The 17,828-nt window shown below is 39.4% G+C and overlaps 1 protein-coding gene across 1 annotated transcript in view; it reads right to left on the bottom strand.

Moving 5' to 3' along the window:
• The window catches only part of UNC13C (unc-13 homolog C), a 471,320-nt gene extending 459,131 nt beyond the window's left edge, over positions 1 to 12,189 (bottom strand). Inside the window, exon 1 of the mRNA XM_031672763.2 lies at positions 9,198 to 12,189. Within this exon, the coding sequence (XP_031528623.1) occupies positions 9,198 to 12,189 (2,992 nt within the window). The remainder of the gene's footprint in view (positions 1 to 9,197) is intronic.
• Between the last annotated feature and the right edge of the window lie 5,639 nt (positions 12,190 to 17,828).

Consider the following 17,828-nt stretch of genomic DNA (forward strand, 5'->3'; position numbering starts at 1 on the left):
TTTTGTCAGTGAGGAAATGGAGCCACAGAGACATTAAACAACTTGCCTAGGATTATGCAACTTGGAGGCTGACGCTGGAGCCCACTGTTAACCACTCTGCACAGCTGCCTCATTGTGGGTCACTGCTGGACACTGAGAGGTGCCAGGGTAGGCGACACAGCCTCTGACACCCAGGAGCTTACTGCCCAGAAAATGCCCAGGCATTTTCAGCATAACGAGCCCACTGCTTGTTTGGACTAAAAGTACTACAAAGATGTTTTTCATCTTTTCTTTTTTCACAGATTTGTATGTATCTCTGGATGCAGAGAGGTGACAGACTGTAAGGGCAACAGGAGGAATCAGAGCAAAGAGACAAGAAGACTAGTTAGGATAGAAATAGTCCAGGTAAGACATGATGGTTGCTAGAAGTACAGTAGAAATAAGGAGATGGAGAGAATTTGCTGTTGTTGAGAACTAGGTGGTAAAATTGTCAGGGCTTGTTAAATGACAGATTCAAATTCAAAGTCCTTAGCAGAAGCTTTCAATTAGCCAAGTCTGAAGTTCTGTGCTCAAGCCAGGGAGAAGGACTTTCCAGCGACCTCCAGCTTCTGCAGCAGGACACAGGGTACCACTTCCCTCCAAGGGCTCACACACCCAACGACATTGTTAAGAAATGAATACAGATGCTGGGTAGCCCCAAATGAGACAAAGGTCCACTAGAGTGTGATGAGGAAGGATCCAAGAAGGATGACTCTCTGACCTTAGCAAACAGGGGAATTGTGGTGCCCTTCATTGAGATAGGAAACCCAGGAGGAGGAGCAGGATTAGGAGACAGAGGAAGAAAAGAGTTTGGTGTCAGGCATGATAAATTGGAGCCATAACAGAATATCCCATGTGAATGAAGTTCTATAATTCATTATGGCCAATCCCTTTCAATGGATTTCCGTGGTAACTTGGAGAAAAAAAACAAATTCCCAACTGATCCACAAGACTCAGAAAAATCTGGTTAATGAATGCTACACCAGATTTGTCTCCTACCATTCTCTGCCTCACCTGATGAATTCCAGCCCCACCATGCTTTCTTTAAGTTTCTCAAATTTGTCATATCACTTTCTGCCTTAAGATCCTGGTCCATCCCACTTTCTCTGCCTGGAATGCTTTTTCCTTTCCCTTAGCCTAGTTCAATGTATTCATTCTTCTGACTTCAGATCAAATGTCATTTCCTCTGGTAAGTCTTCTCTAACCTTCAAATGATAATATACTTTTTTAACCCTTTGTACTTCCTTCTCCAGCAGTTAGCAAAGTTAAAAATGATGCATTTGTATATCTTTAAAATTGAAATTCATCTCAACCACTTAATAAAGACAAAGACCAAATAAAATCTGTCACTACACTATCCCAGATGCCCAGCCAGGCAATTAGATATTTACTAAAGAATGAGTGAACTAGTGGATGAATTAATGACCAATGAAAAAGTGTACATAATAGTCTAGGTTAGGGAAGGGTGAGTTAGCCCAAAGACACTGATTCGGAAAGATCAGCACAAAAATGATAGTTCAAGCCAAGGGAGCATATGAAATCACTCAAGAAGGAGTAAAAAACAAAAGAACACTTAGGATCTATTATTAACTATTTAAGCATTTCTTAATGTGATCCATGAATCATCCTGCATTGAAATTAACTGAAGATCTGATCAAGAAGTTTATCTTTTTTAACCAAGTGCTCCCAAGTGATCCTCATGCATTCTAAAATCTGAGAAATACTAGCTTTAAGAATCAGCAGAGAAATACCCTTGGCACAGCCCCAGAAGTTTGTATTACAGATCAGGTGTTTTAAGTCCAGAAGAAAGATGCATAAGTGTACACAAGTAACTGAGCGCATGTTGCTGTGCAAAGAGGACCAGAGTAACATTCAGAAGTCCTGGGGTTGATACTGGTCCCATCACTCACCAGTTTTACAATCTACATAACTACTACTAATTTCCTGGAGGGAACAGAGACTTGGAGAGGTTGGCAATCTCATCAGTGTTTTATGAGGATTACATATATATGATAGTTAATTCTAAAAAACTTTTATTAAAATTGCTTTGTATGCTCAGAAAATGCAAAGGGAATGTTGATCAATCCAGGAATTTTCCTACTGATTCTCTACAGACAGTAAAACACCACTCTGCTAATATCAAGTGAATTCACATTTTCTGTGTGTGCACACCTATGAGAGTATGTGTCTAACTCTAATCACTAAAGAACAGAAATAGAAAACTAAAGACATGGTCTTTCCACAAGACATCATTAAGCGTCAGAAAAGACATTAAGAAAAGGGGCAGCTTAGCCTACATCTCTGGGAAATAAGATCATTTCAATCTGTCATTTCTTGTTGCCACTATTATATGCGGGCAACAGTTTCTTTTACCACAAGTTACACAGAAAGGATAGCTGGATAATCATGTTGCCTGTAATAACATCATGTGAAATGGAAGGATGGTCTGATAGCTTGAGTGCTGGCTTATGATTTGGGAGAACAGCTTGTAATTGTAACTCTGCTGACAAATCTGTGTTGTCAGGTAAGTCAACATTTTTCCACCTTAGGTCTCCATCTGATAAAGCTGAATACCAGGACTTCATTTCTGAAATCCTAAACTAGGCAGCAGTGAGTAAGCACATAGAAGCTGGAAAAGAAATGCCTAATTCTAAATCCTGGTTCTGCCACATCTTCTTCTTCTTCTTCTTTTAAACCTTCTTCTTAGTTAAATTAGTGTCTCTGTTTCTTATAAAATGGAGATAATAATACTACCCATCTCATAGGGTTGTTATGAGGATTATATGACTTAATATAGAGTAAAATATTTAGAACAGTGTCTGGCACATAACAAAGTCCTCAATAAATGTTATCCATTATTAAGCTACCTGCCTTACAGAGTTCTTAAAAATATTAATGTGAGTGTGTTTGTGTGGGTCAATGCTATATTACAAAAATGTCCACACAAATATCAAGTTTCCTACTTCAAAATGAGTACTATCCTTTTCAAATGGTTGCACTGGCACAGAAGTAAGGGATAAGCTGGAGGCAGTGAAGATGGCAGGAGGGAGCAGGGACAGATACACTTATTCTAAATAAAGTGGCATTGCTCAAAGTATCTTTGGGACCCTTTAATTGCTTACAGAGTCATATCACAGTTGGTGGAATCTGCTGAATGTTAGTAATTTTTACCCTCTGAGGGTTTCTTTTATTTTTGGAAGTTAGCTGAGACCCAGCATGAGTGAAGTTTAATGCATGAGGTAGTGGACAAGATTCCATAATATATTTTTCTTTAAAAAGAAGAAGAAAAAGCATACCGTAAGTTGGAATTGACCATGGTGAAGAAGTCCATTAATGCATTTAGTTCTTTTTGGTCTTGTAGTCTGTGGAGGCAACCTCAACAAACACCTTATCAGGAGGAATCTTTCCACGTGGAGTCAGGGTATCCCAACAACCTGAGACTTGTCATCAAGTCATTCTGTCTGCAAACTGGGCTCAGTTCTTGGATGTCAGTGGAACTATCAAGTTTTTTTTAACCTATATTAGAGACTGACTCCTGACCATGCGCCCCAGTTCAGGCACCTAGCTCACTCTCTGCATGAGCTATCTAGTTTAGCAATCCCTCTGGGATTTGCTTTCCTCTCAATAGTTCCTATTCTGGGATATTTAGAGCCTTTCCTAGTCCCTAGTCAGGTAACCAAAGGCCAATCAAGAAAAAGCCTTCCTGGAAGAAAGTTCCTGCCCACTTCCAGCCCCTGATTCTCCTTGTTCCTGGCTGTTCTCTAACACCCCAACTGATACCCAGACTTAGACTCTTAAATGCCCAAGAAGTCATCTGTAGTTTCAGGTATACTTTCCAAGTAGCAGATTTTCTTCTGCTGTACTGCACTTTCTCTCTTCATTTCCTATTGACATTTATCCCAGAGCCTGCATCACCCCAGTGGGTACATCTATTTCAGGTCCTGGCATCTCCAATTCTAACCTAATTAATAACAGTTGATCAGGCTATCCTTTGCTGTATCTTACACCAGAGTTCAGAGTTTCTTTATTTTATTCCACATAGAAAGTTCTCAAATGAGTCATAGTTTCTATAGAATATATCTCTCTATTTGAACTTGCAGAAAGTACATGAACAACGGCGTTAGCCTAAGCAAACAAATAAAAACCTAGCCAGCAGAGATTTTAACAGAACACCCTTTCATGAATCTCTGGAACTTGGAAATCTGTATTGTAAACTTTAAAGCAATACTCCTAGTACAATAAGGAAATCACCATCTTTCATTGTCAGTTAATATTTCCCTTGAAAAATGTATTACATTTTTAGTTCCCCTACAAAGAAACTGTTTCAGGTATATAGTTTGAAGCCATTAATAATTATAAGTAAACAAAATCTTTGAAGCCTAAATATTCGTTGCTCCTGTTACTAGCTGGCCTTTGTGTATCCTTGTGAACTTCTGCCCCACCTTCTGTGAAATGCTTTCATTCCTCAAAAAATCACCATTATTTACACTTCTTCACCTCTAATAAAGCCTTTTAATATGCCAAGTGTCACCCTTCCAGATTTTTCTAAACTTCTTAAACATGTGATCCTGTCTCATCCCAAACAATTATCACTCGCTTTGTGCTAACAGAGATCAATACTTACTACAGTAGCTAATGCAAAACTGGCTGACCTTAAAAGCACAACTTATCTGTATGGTTCAAAATATGAGCTATGCCCTTTCATGACAAGACTTGCCCACACTCACAATGGAATGTCACGGAAAGAGCATCAGACTCTGAATTGTGTCATATGCATATCAGTTTCCATCAGTGCTCTTATTAACTGTATAACCTTAGACCTCTGATGATCACCTGCATTAGAAGCCCCTGGGGAGTGTGTTAAAAAGGCAGACCTCGTCACTCTTGACTTAGACTCTCCACAGGTGAGGCCCAGAGGCATTCAAAAGTTTAAGAAGCACTTCTTGATAAATTTAAGCCAGCAAATCTCCAAAACTTAGTTGAAATATTTATTCTTAACCATTAAACCTGGAATTTAAAAAAATTCAACTAAGTTTTTGGAGATGGATAGGTTACATCATCATAGAAAGAAAGATACTGTGATTAACAGAGCAAAAGGAGGGAAAAGTCCTGTTTTCACTGTCAATCATGCTTTCTCTATTGCACTATATTAAAATATATATAATAGGGGGGAGGGTATAGCTCAGTGATACAGTGTGTGCTTAGCATGTACGAAGTCCTGGGTTCAATCCCCAGTACCTCCACTAAAAAAAAAAATTTAAAAATATACATTTTATAAAATATATAAATTATAACAAACAAACAAATAAATAAAATAAAAAGTCTTTTTGACTGAAAGAAAGAAAACTAAAGTTTATCTGAATTCTAAGAGTTCTCCACTTTGCACGGAGCTAGGTAGCCCAGCAACTCAGAGCATTTACTGACCTGGTGCACAAATACCTATTGAGCATTTGCTCTGTGCCAGATACTGGTGTAGGTTCTGGCATTACAACAGCAACAGAATGGAAGATTCACCCATTGACTGTACAGTCTCATCTAGGAGAAATCTCTTTCAGAATCTACAGAGAGCCCAGGGATGGCATCGCAAAGCAAAACAAAATTTTTGTTCTTCTGCTAGAAAAATTTACTTCAAACTGACCTGAGAATCTAATTCCAGGTATGACTTTAGAATCTAATGGCAGGTGAAGTGTACTCAGACTTCAGATACATCATCCTTCCAGCAGCTGCTGCAGTGTTTATTGGGCTCTACAAGCCTTGATTTATAAGATGAACATGGATTTGAAATAAAAAAATGGAGAATGAACTACTTTAAATTCAGTGCCTTTCTTATTATTCCTGTTTTCCCAAGAACATCCTTTACTGGGAATACAGCTGGTGGCTAATACTGCCTCCATCTTTCCTGAGGTCTTTCCTCCTTAAAACACAAACAAAACAACCATACAGCATATGACTGCTCTAAATAACCCAAATTATCATCCATTTAATTCTAAATTCACCCCTTACTATCTGCATGACATTGAATAACTTATGTAAGTTTTCAGCATTTCAGTTTCCTAACCTGTAAAATGAGGTAATAATGAAACCAAATTCATAGTGATATTGTAAGAAGTAAAGGAATAAAAAAAAAACAGATAAACTGCCTGGGAAGTGCCTGGTGTACAGATAGCAGTGCTCAATAATAAGTTTTTATCCTAATCATATTCCTGAACTCGCAAGAGAGAAAGTCATAGTCTTAGCAATTACAGACCACAGATTGGATTTGGATTTGACTTCAAAGCTTGTGCTTTTTATTTAGTCTCCTATTTCCCTTGATTCAGGCATTCATCCCACATATGAACTCACTGTCATCCCTGTGTAAAGCACTGGTCTAGGTATAGAGCAAAGGAAAGGATGAAAAGATAAGGCTTCTCACCTTTAGATCACAGCTGAGAAAAGAACACGTGCAATGTACATAAATCTTCATTACACAAGGTGGAAGCCAGTGCCTAAGAGGCAGATGAATAGGAATTCAGAGTAGACAATAGTGAATTCCAGTTGATGGGTGGTGCAGGGCTGGAGGTAGCGGATCAGATATGCACCACCATCGTGTGAGTTTCAGGCCAGCTAGACAAGAGGTAACACTCATTAGGGTCCAACAATAAGGGAAGAATATGGCCTCATGGAGGGTCTGGCTACACACAGTCTAAATCTCTTTCCCCATTGGTGTACTGTTCAAGGTGAAAGTTCTCAGAAACACTAGCACCAAATATCCACGTATATAAATGTTGGGGTCTTTCAAAATCCCTCTTTACTTACGTTGTTTATAGCAAGCGCTCTAAGGTCCCATCTTGCCAGGTGAGTAATGGAGAAAAGACAGCACTGCTACCTAACAGTGACAGAATAGTCATGGAGAGAAAAATGTGTTGGCATCTGCTCAAAGCCCAGTGAGCAGATGGCCATGGGCACGAAATCCATCATAAGGACTGGCATCTCATTGGGATGCTCTGAGTCAGGAAGGGCCTGAAAAATGCCCTTCTTTGGCTGCCCTTCCTCATGAGGCATATTGGTGCACAGGAGGGGGACAGCGGCCTGACCACTGCCAAGGGGAGAAGAGATGGCCTTTAAAATCTAGGCTACCGCAGCCTCCTGGGTAGTCAATCTGGTGCCTCCCAAGCAACCAGAGAGCATCTTAAAGACATGCGTATGACTTCCTCTAGGATAAGTGATATCCAACAGATTCCTTTCAAAGCTGGCTCAGAGGATAACAAGCCAAGCTCCAAGGTGGCAGAGGGGGTCTGAGTCCTCTGTAGTCAGGCCTGGTGTGTCAGGTATGCGGCACACAACTGTTTCACCTACTTGGGATTCTGAAGTTGGTGGTGTGTGGATAAGCAAGTGTCTTTATGTTTCTGAGTGCTAAGTGACTAGGATTGCTAGCCATGTAAATGGTCTTTATCAGTAACAATCTACTTTGCAGAAGTTTGTTAATTTGGGATTTTTAAAAAGTTGATGAACCTTTTTTCCTCTGAAACGTATAGTTTTGTTGTATTTATAATATTGCCTAACATTTCAGATCCCTTAACCAGTTTGGCATTAAAACGTTCATGTACTGCATCATAACACACACCACACACACACACATACACACACACACACAGAGAGCTTATTTCTAATATGCCTTTCAGTAGACCTCTCTGAATCTACAGTAAGTAAAATACGTTAAACTGCTGGCCTGTATTTCAAGAAACTATCAACTGAGCGTCGGTGATAAGAATATCTAACTAATCAGAGTCATTCTGAAATAAGATAGACATTACTCCACTATGAATTATATTTACATAAAATTTTTGACTCTTTTGCCCTTTTAAATCAATTTAAAGATAGTCAAGAACACTTCTCCCCCAAAAATAACAACCAAAAAACAGCCAATGCACCCAAGATGCCCTTGACTTAAATAAATTACGTAAGATATGTTATTTTATATGGAGAGTTTTTAGAGCAAAGAACCTTAATTGTTATTTCAATTGTTTTAGGACCTGAAACAGTTTAACCAGAAAGGTATCTGATTATTCAGTGATCCATCCATGTCAATCAGAAAATGGCCAGTTTGGAGTAAAATCTGATCACAGTTTTGGTCAAGAAAAAGAAGCCATAATTGGCTACTGGCTGAAAGAATTATTATATTATGTCATAACAGCAAGTAACACTTGATCATATACATAAATGTACACCTTTATGAAGTATTATGTAGAGTTTTTTAAATCTCTTAAAAGCTGTAACCAAGGAAAACATTAACAATGTATCAAATTCATTAACATTGAGATTATATCAAACTATCCCAAAGATATAAAGAGATAAGCATGCAACTAAAGTAAATGGTTAAGGGATTGAGGTAAGTGCAGATGAAGTTTAGCTGAGTAATACAAAAATCAACAAAATTTTTATTTACGTGCAGCTACTTTTCAAAAGTGTACTATCCAAAATTGTTCCCCCTTAAGATAAAGCAAAACCATTAGGTCAGGTAATGTTGTCATTTCCCAGAGAGACTTCTACTTCACTCTTCAGGAGGAAACTTCTCAACTCTACCCCCTCACTGTCTCCTCCTAAAGGGTGACTTGTGACCCCTCAGGCACAGCCTAAGGTTTTGGCTCTAATGCCCTCCACCAGCTGCAATAGTAGGTAGTGAGGGAGGCTGTGGTCCTTCCATGGTATGGGCTGAGGTTGCCTACTGGCAGGCTCCAAAGTGTAGATCTGATGAGAAAAGGAGTGGTAAACCTAGGAGCCCATCTTTCCCAATTCTTTAATATTAAATTTCTCTTTCCTCCCCATCCTTGTAAACCTAACAGAACCAAAAATGAGACCCCAGGCTGCTCTTTGATTTCACTCATCCTTCCTTTGATAACTGGTAGGATAAGGTTGGTTAATATCAAATAAGGTTTATACCTAATCCTAGCACAGAAATCTTGATCCACAGAACGCAGGGCGTAGTTTAATATGATCTACTTGCAAACACTTTGGTTTTAAATTATCAAGCCCAAATTGTTGGGGCAGCTGAGTAAAATAAAACCCTTCTCAGAATAAACAGGCAAATTCCTTGAAAGTAAGTTACTTCTCCAAAGAGTAAACACAGAACATGTTCTAAAGAAGCACCACCCAATGTTAAAACACAATTAGCTCATAATGTAGCATTTAAACATAAATACCTCCAGCCAGGATCTTCTCTTCCAATTCCGCCATTTGCTTCTTATAGGCTTTTAAAGCTGCTTCTTTAAAAGAAGGACGAACCCGCTTTGGCTTCGTGATTTCCACTGGTTGCTCAGGGATGTTTTGGTTTTCATCTTCTTTTATTTCCATTTCGGCCGATGTTTCATTTAAGAGTTCCAATCCCCCTTCACTAACCATGTCATCCACCTGCCCATCATAACCCTCATCTTGTGGGGTTTCATAAGGTGTTTCATATGAAGGCTGATCACATTCCTGCATTTGTTCATCTGTTTCAGTAATACTTGTCCTATTTTCCAGCTTAGCCAGGACTTGCTCCATCACTTCAACGTAATCTGTTTCATTGTCAGCCACTGGTTCACTATAGTCCTCCTCATCCTCTGCTTTGTAGTAATAAGGCTCTGTGTAGACATCCGAGTCAAGGGTAGTACTTGATTCATTTGCAGTAGATTGGGATAATGTCCGAAATCGCCCCATTAAGGAAGAGCCACTGTCCTCATACCCACTGAGACTCTGTGTGCTTTTGTTCCACACCACTTCCAAGGCTGACTTAGCCCTCTGGAGTGTAGATCCAAACTTGGGGAAGCTGAAAGCCTTATCAGAAAGGTCGATGCTTAATCGACTATGCCAAGATTTGGGGGGAGCATCCTCTGAGTCATCACTTTGCAATTCACTTTGACTTCGGTACATCATGGACAGCTGGTTTTGATTTTGGTACAGCTCATTAGAGTTAGCTTCCTGATAAGAATTATATTGGCCAACCCATTGTCCTTGTGGTTCATTATCCAAGCCAGGGCATGGAGATGAGTTGTCATCTTGGGTTAAATCATAGCTCTCAGAGTCATCCTGAAGGTCACTGTGGCACTTTCCCAAGTCTTCTAGGTCTTTCTGGTAAACTTCTAGTTGTTGATCAGATAAACTGTGTATGTCATAGTCAAAAGCTTCCTGGGTGGATGAATCTAAACCTAAGTCAGCTCCTTGCTCTACCTGATTCCATTCCTTCCATGGAGAAAGATCCTCATGGAAAGAGAGCTGAGAATCACTGTAATGACTCTGGTCTCCAGACGCACACACCATGCCATTACTCATTCCACTATCTGCGGTCTCTGTGTTCTCAATTTCACTTTGCTCCTGGACCCCCTGAGGGGCCTCATTCACACACTGATCCTGAGGGCTGTCATACAAGGTAGGTGTGCCCTCCTGTTTCCTCTGCCAAAGTTCCCGGTCAGAAGACGATAAGAGGGAGCTTCCGTTAGTTCTAGTGAAAAGCTGATTTTCCGAAAAATCCTCCGAATAAGATTGACACAATTTGGAAAAATCTGACTCAGAACGACTAAGTTTAGCAGTGAAAAAATCACTCTGGGAATGCCAGAGAGGCACCGCATCCGCAGAACGGGCTGTGGTTTGTTTTGCCAAGTTATCAGACTCTGGCAAATGTGAAGAAATTTGATCATATTCTGATTTATTTGAAATTCTGCTGCTACTAGCAGTTTTATTCTTGGCTCTAGCGTTGTGTGATTTTGAACTCGACTTGGATGCACTTCCCTTTGTTGGAAACTCTGACTTAGAAAGCACAGCGTAACTGTTTCTATTGAGGTCAGAGTCTAGCTCTCCATCACTGTCATCAGGTGACTGCCAATTATTCTTCTTGGTTTTGGGCTCTGGAGTCAACAGCTTTATGTCCATACTCTCATATGTCTGGGAGGATGGTATCCCCCTCTCTTTTCTTTCTTTGATGTCATGAGCAAGAGTATCTGTTGAAATTCCGATGCCTGTTCCTTTGAGTTTATATGACTTTTTTAAGACAGAATCCCTTTGCTGAGGGGTTTCAAAGTACACTAGGATAGGTCGAGGCTTTGCATTGGGGCAATCCCTTTGGTGTCCTATTCTCTGAGCAAATTCAATTTTAATAGCATTCGGTGCATCTGAAAAACCCATTTTATCTATTAAAATTTGGTACACCACACTCTCAACGTATTCAAATCTGTCTTCAGGCACATTTAAAAATCTCAGGCTGGCCTTGCCACCTACATGACCTAAGTGCTTAATATAATCATGGATGTCTCTGGTTTCCCTCCGAGACTGGACGAACCCTGTACGTAGCTGTTCAATTTCACTTTGCACGACCTCCACACTGCTGGAGATCTCATCGATGGAATGCTTGAGAGCGTTGACGTGCCCCCGTAGCTCAGTAAGTTCAGTTTCGATCTGACTTATTCCCTGAAGTTCCTTAAAGATCATTTCCATGACATCCTGAGTCTGGCTAATGCAGCCAGAGGAACTGAATCCAGGCTCCAGAGTGTTTGTCTTTGGGTTTCGGGCAGTTCTGTCCAAAGATTTGCTTCTTATTCCCCAGGATTTCTTCATCGTGCTCAACTCGGAATCTGAGGAGACACACTCTTGACTCTTTTTCCATTTCCTCAGTTTGCGTAAAGCTCCCAGTTTTAAGCTCTGCAGGGTGCGTTCCCCATCAGAGCTCCCCTCGGAGGGCGCCAGGCTGCTCGAGCTCTTCCTGTTGCGTCGAACTGGCATCGTGTGTGTTGACTGTGCCTGGTTTTCCGTAGAACTTCTTAGTTCACTGAGTGATTCTGAGTAGGAACTCTCAATCGAAGAAAACTCTTGAAGCAGATCCTCATTATCACCATTGGTTACATTAATTTTTTTTTGTAGGCCATTGGCAATAGCTACTCGGTAACTGAATGTCGGCGAGAGGGAAAACTCTTTGTTAGCCTCGTCTTCCTCAGTGGATAAGTTGCGAGCGGACGAACACTTTGCAATCTTCTTGACTGTGCTTTTCAAGGTATTAGAAAATTTGGGGGTTTTGGTCTGGCCAGCAGTGGCAATGTCTTGATCCTTTTTTGGCTGACGATTCTCTTTTTTTTTGGTTGTAGTTCCCAATTTCTTTGTAAACATTCCTTTGCAAAGCTTATGTATGTAAGGTAAAATCAAGCTCTTGAAAAGATTAGCCACCATGGAGAGCAACGAGTGCCAGCTTTTCTGCCCCAAAGAAGTAAACAAGGGATCAGGATGAAAATCTGTAAATCTGAGGCAAGCATCACTGTTCAGATGTTCTGTGCATCACTGAAAATAGCAGGAAGGGCCGCTGTGGCTCGGCCACAAGGTCAGTGTCCTATGAAAACTGGAAGCAAAGCTCCACGTATGAAAGACATTCTCTTTCAGAGGAGGGGTTTCATGAAACGCTCTCATTTCCACATAACTTCATGTAGCATCTAAAAGAAAGGAATGTTACAATGCATATCAGAATGAAATTCTAGTTTTACCCCATTTCCAAAGTTTTTCAAAAGTATTCAAGACACTGTGTAAAAAATTGCAGAGGGGACAGGGAAATATCTGAATTTCAACACACACGTTACTTTTAAAACAACTAGTTAAAGCAGATCAGTACCAATAACTACATATAAATTATATTTTCCCCTAAATCACTTATGAGTGGACACATGATGGTAATAATGGGAATAATGATTATTTAGAAAAGGCTGTATAAGATGACAGGAAAATTTAAAAAACCTATATTATCTGCATGATGTTATCATTTCCACTTTATGTCTTTTCCTGAAATTGCATTTACTTACACAAACATAAGCATTTCAATATAAATATATTCATTTAAATATATTCCCAACCCCAGACATTTAAAATTCATCAAATTCATATTATCCAGGTACATAGGACCTTTTCTTATTCAAATAGTCTTTTAGTACTTATGTAATTATTAGAGTAATTCAAGTAAGAAAATATTTCATATTTTAAAGTAGATACCAAGATGAAATACATCTTGTATAGCCAACAAATTTGTCAGTGGAGTATCAAGAATTGAAGAAAAAATAGAAGGCTATATCCAATTAGGCATTAGAATGACAATAAAAACACAAGAGGGAAATATATTGGTAAATGAGGATAATACATCTCAGTTCTGTGAGGATGTGGCTTGGGAACACAGTGCCACCCTAATCAACCAGTACAGCCTGATGGCAGATGGCAAGAAACCTATCCCTAGAGTTAGGACCATGACTGAAGATAAGGCACCAGATCACAGAAAGAAATGGTACCACAGATAAAGTGTGCCTAAGGATAATGCCAATGACCACACAACTCAGTCATCCTTGAGATAGCTAGTTTCTTGAATTACATGAAGAAGAAGAAAGTTTATATTCATTTTGCTGGTTCACCAGCACCGTGCCTTGTACGTGGTAGGTATTCATATCAAATTCTGTTAAACTGAACTTACTATTTTATCACTGAAATATATCACAGAATAATAGTAACAGCCAAAAGCCTTTGTGGATATTGAACCATGTACTTGGGTAGATAAATAATCTACTTAATTCTTTAAAGAATGCATCATAAACTGCCCACTGTTTTAGGAGCCTAAGGGCTCTTCATCAGCTCCCTCTGCTTAGAAATCTGCCAATTTCGCTTCACTAGGGTTCTGCAGGGACTTGGGGAACACATGCTCTGGCCAAGAGCCAAGCTTCACAGGAGACAGGGCACTGCAAATAAGAAAGGGAAGCAAAAAGATGGAGGAGAGAAATAGACTCTAAACCTCTGTCTTCTGGGTTTCATAAGCTGTCAACGTCTAACTCCTCTTGTCTGAAACAGTTTGGTATTTATTCAAAACTACATGCCAGGACCTGTTCTCTACTAATAAAAATGTCAAGAAATTAACTTCTGAATTAAAGTCAAAAAATATTTGTTGTACTCCTGTGCGACCTTTCTTTCCAAATGATTTTGGAAAGTTAAGTAGCAGTAGGGGTAGATAAATTATTTAAAAATCAACTTTGGTAAAAAAAAAAAAAAAAAAACTCTTCTACTAATCACTGATCTAAGAGTCTGAGTCTCCCAAACCTGGAAACAAATGCCTGGCTTTTTGTTTAAATGAAAGCAGCAATTTTGTCCATGCCTTTAATGTTTTCATGTAATCATGTCTAGACTTCTTGACCTGCATTACTAGCTCAGAACTACTGTTCTAGACAAAAAGGGCTGGGAAAATACTGAAGAGGAAAATTCAATTTGAACTGAAGTCTTGCCTCAAAAGCGCGAACCCCAGGGTGTGTATTCCTAGTTGCACATATGAACTCACCTGCTCTGTATTCCAACCACACAGAATCACTTGTTATTCACTAACGGCTCTGTGCTCTTTCACACTTCAGTAACTTTTCTGTCTTCTCTACCTAGAATATCATTCAGGTCCAGCCCTCCTTGTCTATAAAAATTGTGTTTCAACTCCAAAATCATTTGTCCTGTGAAGACTTCACCAACCACCCACATTAAGCTTTTCTCTCTATTTGCCACCTTTTCCCACAACCCAGTGCGTAAGCATGTAGAATTCTTCTGTATTATAATCTCATTTCTGTCTCCATCCACTGGACTATGTCCCCTATAAGGGTAAGTCTATGACTTGTCCAATTTTAAACACCTTGAACTCAGGATACATAATAAACATTCAATAAACAGTTATTGAAGAAAGGGCCTGAAAGTTACAAAGTTTCAGTTATGCAAGATGAATAAGCCCTAGAGATCTCACCATACAGCAGTGTCTATAGCTAATAATGCTGTATTGTAAATTTAAAATTTTCCAAAGAGAGTAAACCTTATGTAAGCGTTCATCTCACAAAAGAATAATAAATATAAAGAAGAAAAGGCAAGAGGAAATTTGGGGTGATAATGGATATTTTTATAGCGTAGATTGTTGTGATGGTTTCACTGAAGCAAACCTATCTCCAAACTCACAAAAATTTAAAATTAACCCACATTTCAGCTGCTCACTAAATATCTTCATCTGGTTGTCCAAAATTAAACTCCATCCAAAACTTAGTCATTTGCCTGTATTAGCAATCTCAATTAATATCATCATAACTATTGACTCATCCAAGCCATGTACCCAGAAATCACTCTAGATTCTGTATGATCCACCCCATGCTGCATGTCACCTCATCCCACTAGTGATGCCTTAATTCTGAACTCCACAATTTCTCATCTGGACTCTGACAATTGTGTCCTACACAGTCTTCCTAATAAGTCCTTCTACTTAAAACACTGCCTATCTCAGCAACTGTCACTCCCACGGGCACATCTGATCAAGATACATTAAAGAGGTAACAGTCTCTGATTACCATATTGTTGCCTCACCAATGTGCCTTTGTGCATGCTGTTCCTCCTGCCTCCATGCCTTTCCCTGTCCCTCTACCACCACGTGTCTCTCTCATGAATATCTCTAGAATATCTATATATATCATATTCAGCAGGGATCAGCCTCATCTTGTTTGATCTCTTTGGAGTCCAATATTTCCTCCTCTGTGTGCTCACAATGCCTTGAAGGCACCTTTGTTATGGGAACTCTTAAAATACAGTAATACAATAATCATTTGTGTGAAATATCTTATTTATGTGTCTATCTCTCAAATCTGACTGTGATGTGAAGGGCAGAGGCTGTGTTCTATTTAATTTTAAATATCCATATTGCTTGATATATAACAGCCTCATAATGTTTGTTGGACGAATGGATACGTACATAAATGAATGAGTGGAATAAACAGTAAGCCCATGAATTAAAAGATAAAGATTCCAAGAAGCCTGCACTAGCTGAACTGGGCCTTAAATGATCCAGAGAAAGAAAACTCAGTATAAGCAGAAAGGCAAGCATCACAAATGTTCACCTCGTGTTCAAAGATGGAGACACACCCACCTTGGAGAGAGATGGGAACTAAAGAGAGGTTGGTCTGGATGGGCAAAAAGGAAACAGAACATGGAAAGTTTTGAATTGTAGGTCTGGGTGCTTCATTTGATGAGGAGGCACTAATGGTTACTGGTTTTCAACCTGTCTTCTTGATTCAGATTACTGACACTGGAATTCCACTCCTGAGACGTGTAGCTTAAGGAAGGTACTTCTATGCTGCCTTCACATGTACAGTTTCTAAACTGGGGGAGAAAAAGTAACTCCTCATAGAATAGTTGTAATGAGTTAACACATGGAAAGTTCTTAGAACAGTATCGAAAACACTGCAAAGCCCAGTACGTATTAGTTATCATTAGAACAAAGAAGGGTATTGAAAAGACCCAAGGAGTGATCACACAGGAATTATTGTGCAGTGTCTGTTGTGAAAATTAAGGGAGACAGAAGTAGGGGGCAACCTAGGAATCTGGCTAGGTTAGAGGATGAAATGAAAAACAAAAATATTTTGAAGAAGCAATTGGAAGGGAAATGGAGAACGGCTTACACTTATATAGTCCGGTGGCGATACTCCAACATTCAAATCTCACCTTCCCAGTCACCACTGGGTTCCTTCTCTCTCTGTCTGTCTCTCTCTTACATCTCTCTGTTACAATCCCATTACAAAGCCACAGCTGCCTTAGGAGGGTTAATGAATCTCAAATGTCAGCTGTGGAACTTCCTTCAGACAGTAACCAGGATAGGGAAGGAAGCTAACATTTAATGAGCATTTGTTATGTTCCGGAAATCCAAACTATCCCAATTTACTGTCACAGAAACTCTCTGAAGAAGACATCATTATGTTCATTTTACAGATGAGGAAACGAGGTTCAAAGGGATGAAGAGATATGGCCAAAATTACACAGCTAGTCAATGGCACCATGTTATCCCCCATTCCAACGGCTTCACCTAAAGCTTTACGAAAGATAACTAAGGCAGAAAGATACCTCGCGCCTCAGTCCTGGAGTCTCTGAAGCTATCAGTTGCATGTAGGGTGAGCGTTACCAGTGGTACCTGACACGTGTCCTAACACCCACCACATACAAAGCCACTTATGCACTCTATTCTCAAAAGTTCTTTTTTAAAAAAATGGAAGTGACCCAGATCAAGACAAAACCAGTATCAGTAAGAAGTATGAGGGAGGGGAGGGGGTTGAGGAGAGGAGGGAAGACCAGCACTGCATCATATGATTCTAAACTACTTGAATTCAAAAATCTTGTAATTACTGTCCAGTTGTATTACTTCTAATTACACAGCCATTCATTATGTTCAGTAATGACGTGTAGGGGGAAGAGTTAAGGTTTTGGGAATGAGATCTTTTGAGAGAGATTAAAATACTAGACTATGTTATGAGACACCTTAGTAATAATATTTCATTATGACTTACTATGTGCCAAGCACTGTATATGTAATTTTCTAAAATTTACCTCATTTCACTTCATTCCCATAATAATTGCGTGAAATATATATTATTATTTTCCAGAGAAGGAAGCTGAGGCTTAGAGTTTTCAGGAAACTTGCCTTAGATCAGGAAATTAACAAGCCACACAGCCTTGACTCCAGGCTCCAGATTTGGACTACAAGTGTATAAACTCCAAACCTAACGTTAGCATTCAATGGGGAATAAAGTATTTTTTGCATAACAAATACATTTTATAAGATAGCTATTTAAGATGATTATAAAGCTAGGTGCCCTGGTGGGATAAAAGAGCTAATTGGACCTATGAACAGTTGGCAATTTATTGCTAAATCATTACCAGAATTAAGTTCAAGTATTTTCAGATCAATAAACAATTTTAAGTTTGTTATCAAATACAGTGAAGTAGGTGAACTGGGTATCTAGAAGTTAACAGAAGACAAAGAGACATGATCTGATACAGCC

The sequence above is a fragment of the Vicugna pacos genome, chromosome 6 (assembly GCF_048564905.1).
Source record: "Vicugna pacos chromosome 6, VicPac4, whole genome shotgun sequence".
NCBI classification, from domain to species: domain Eukaryota; kingdom Metazoa; phylum Chordata; class Mammalia; order Artiodactyla; family Camelidae; genus Vicugna; species Vicugna pacos.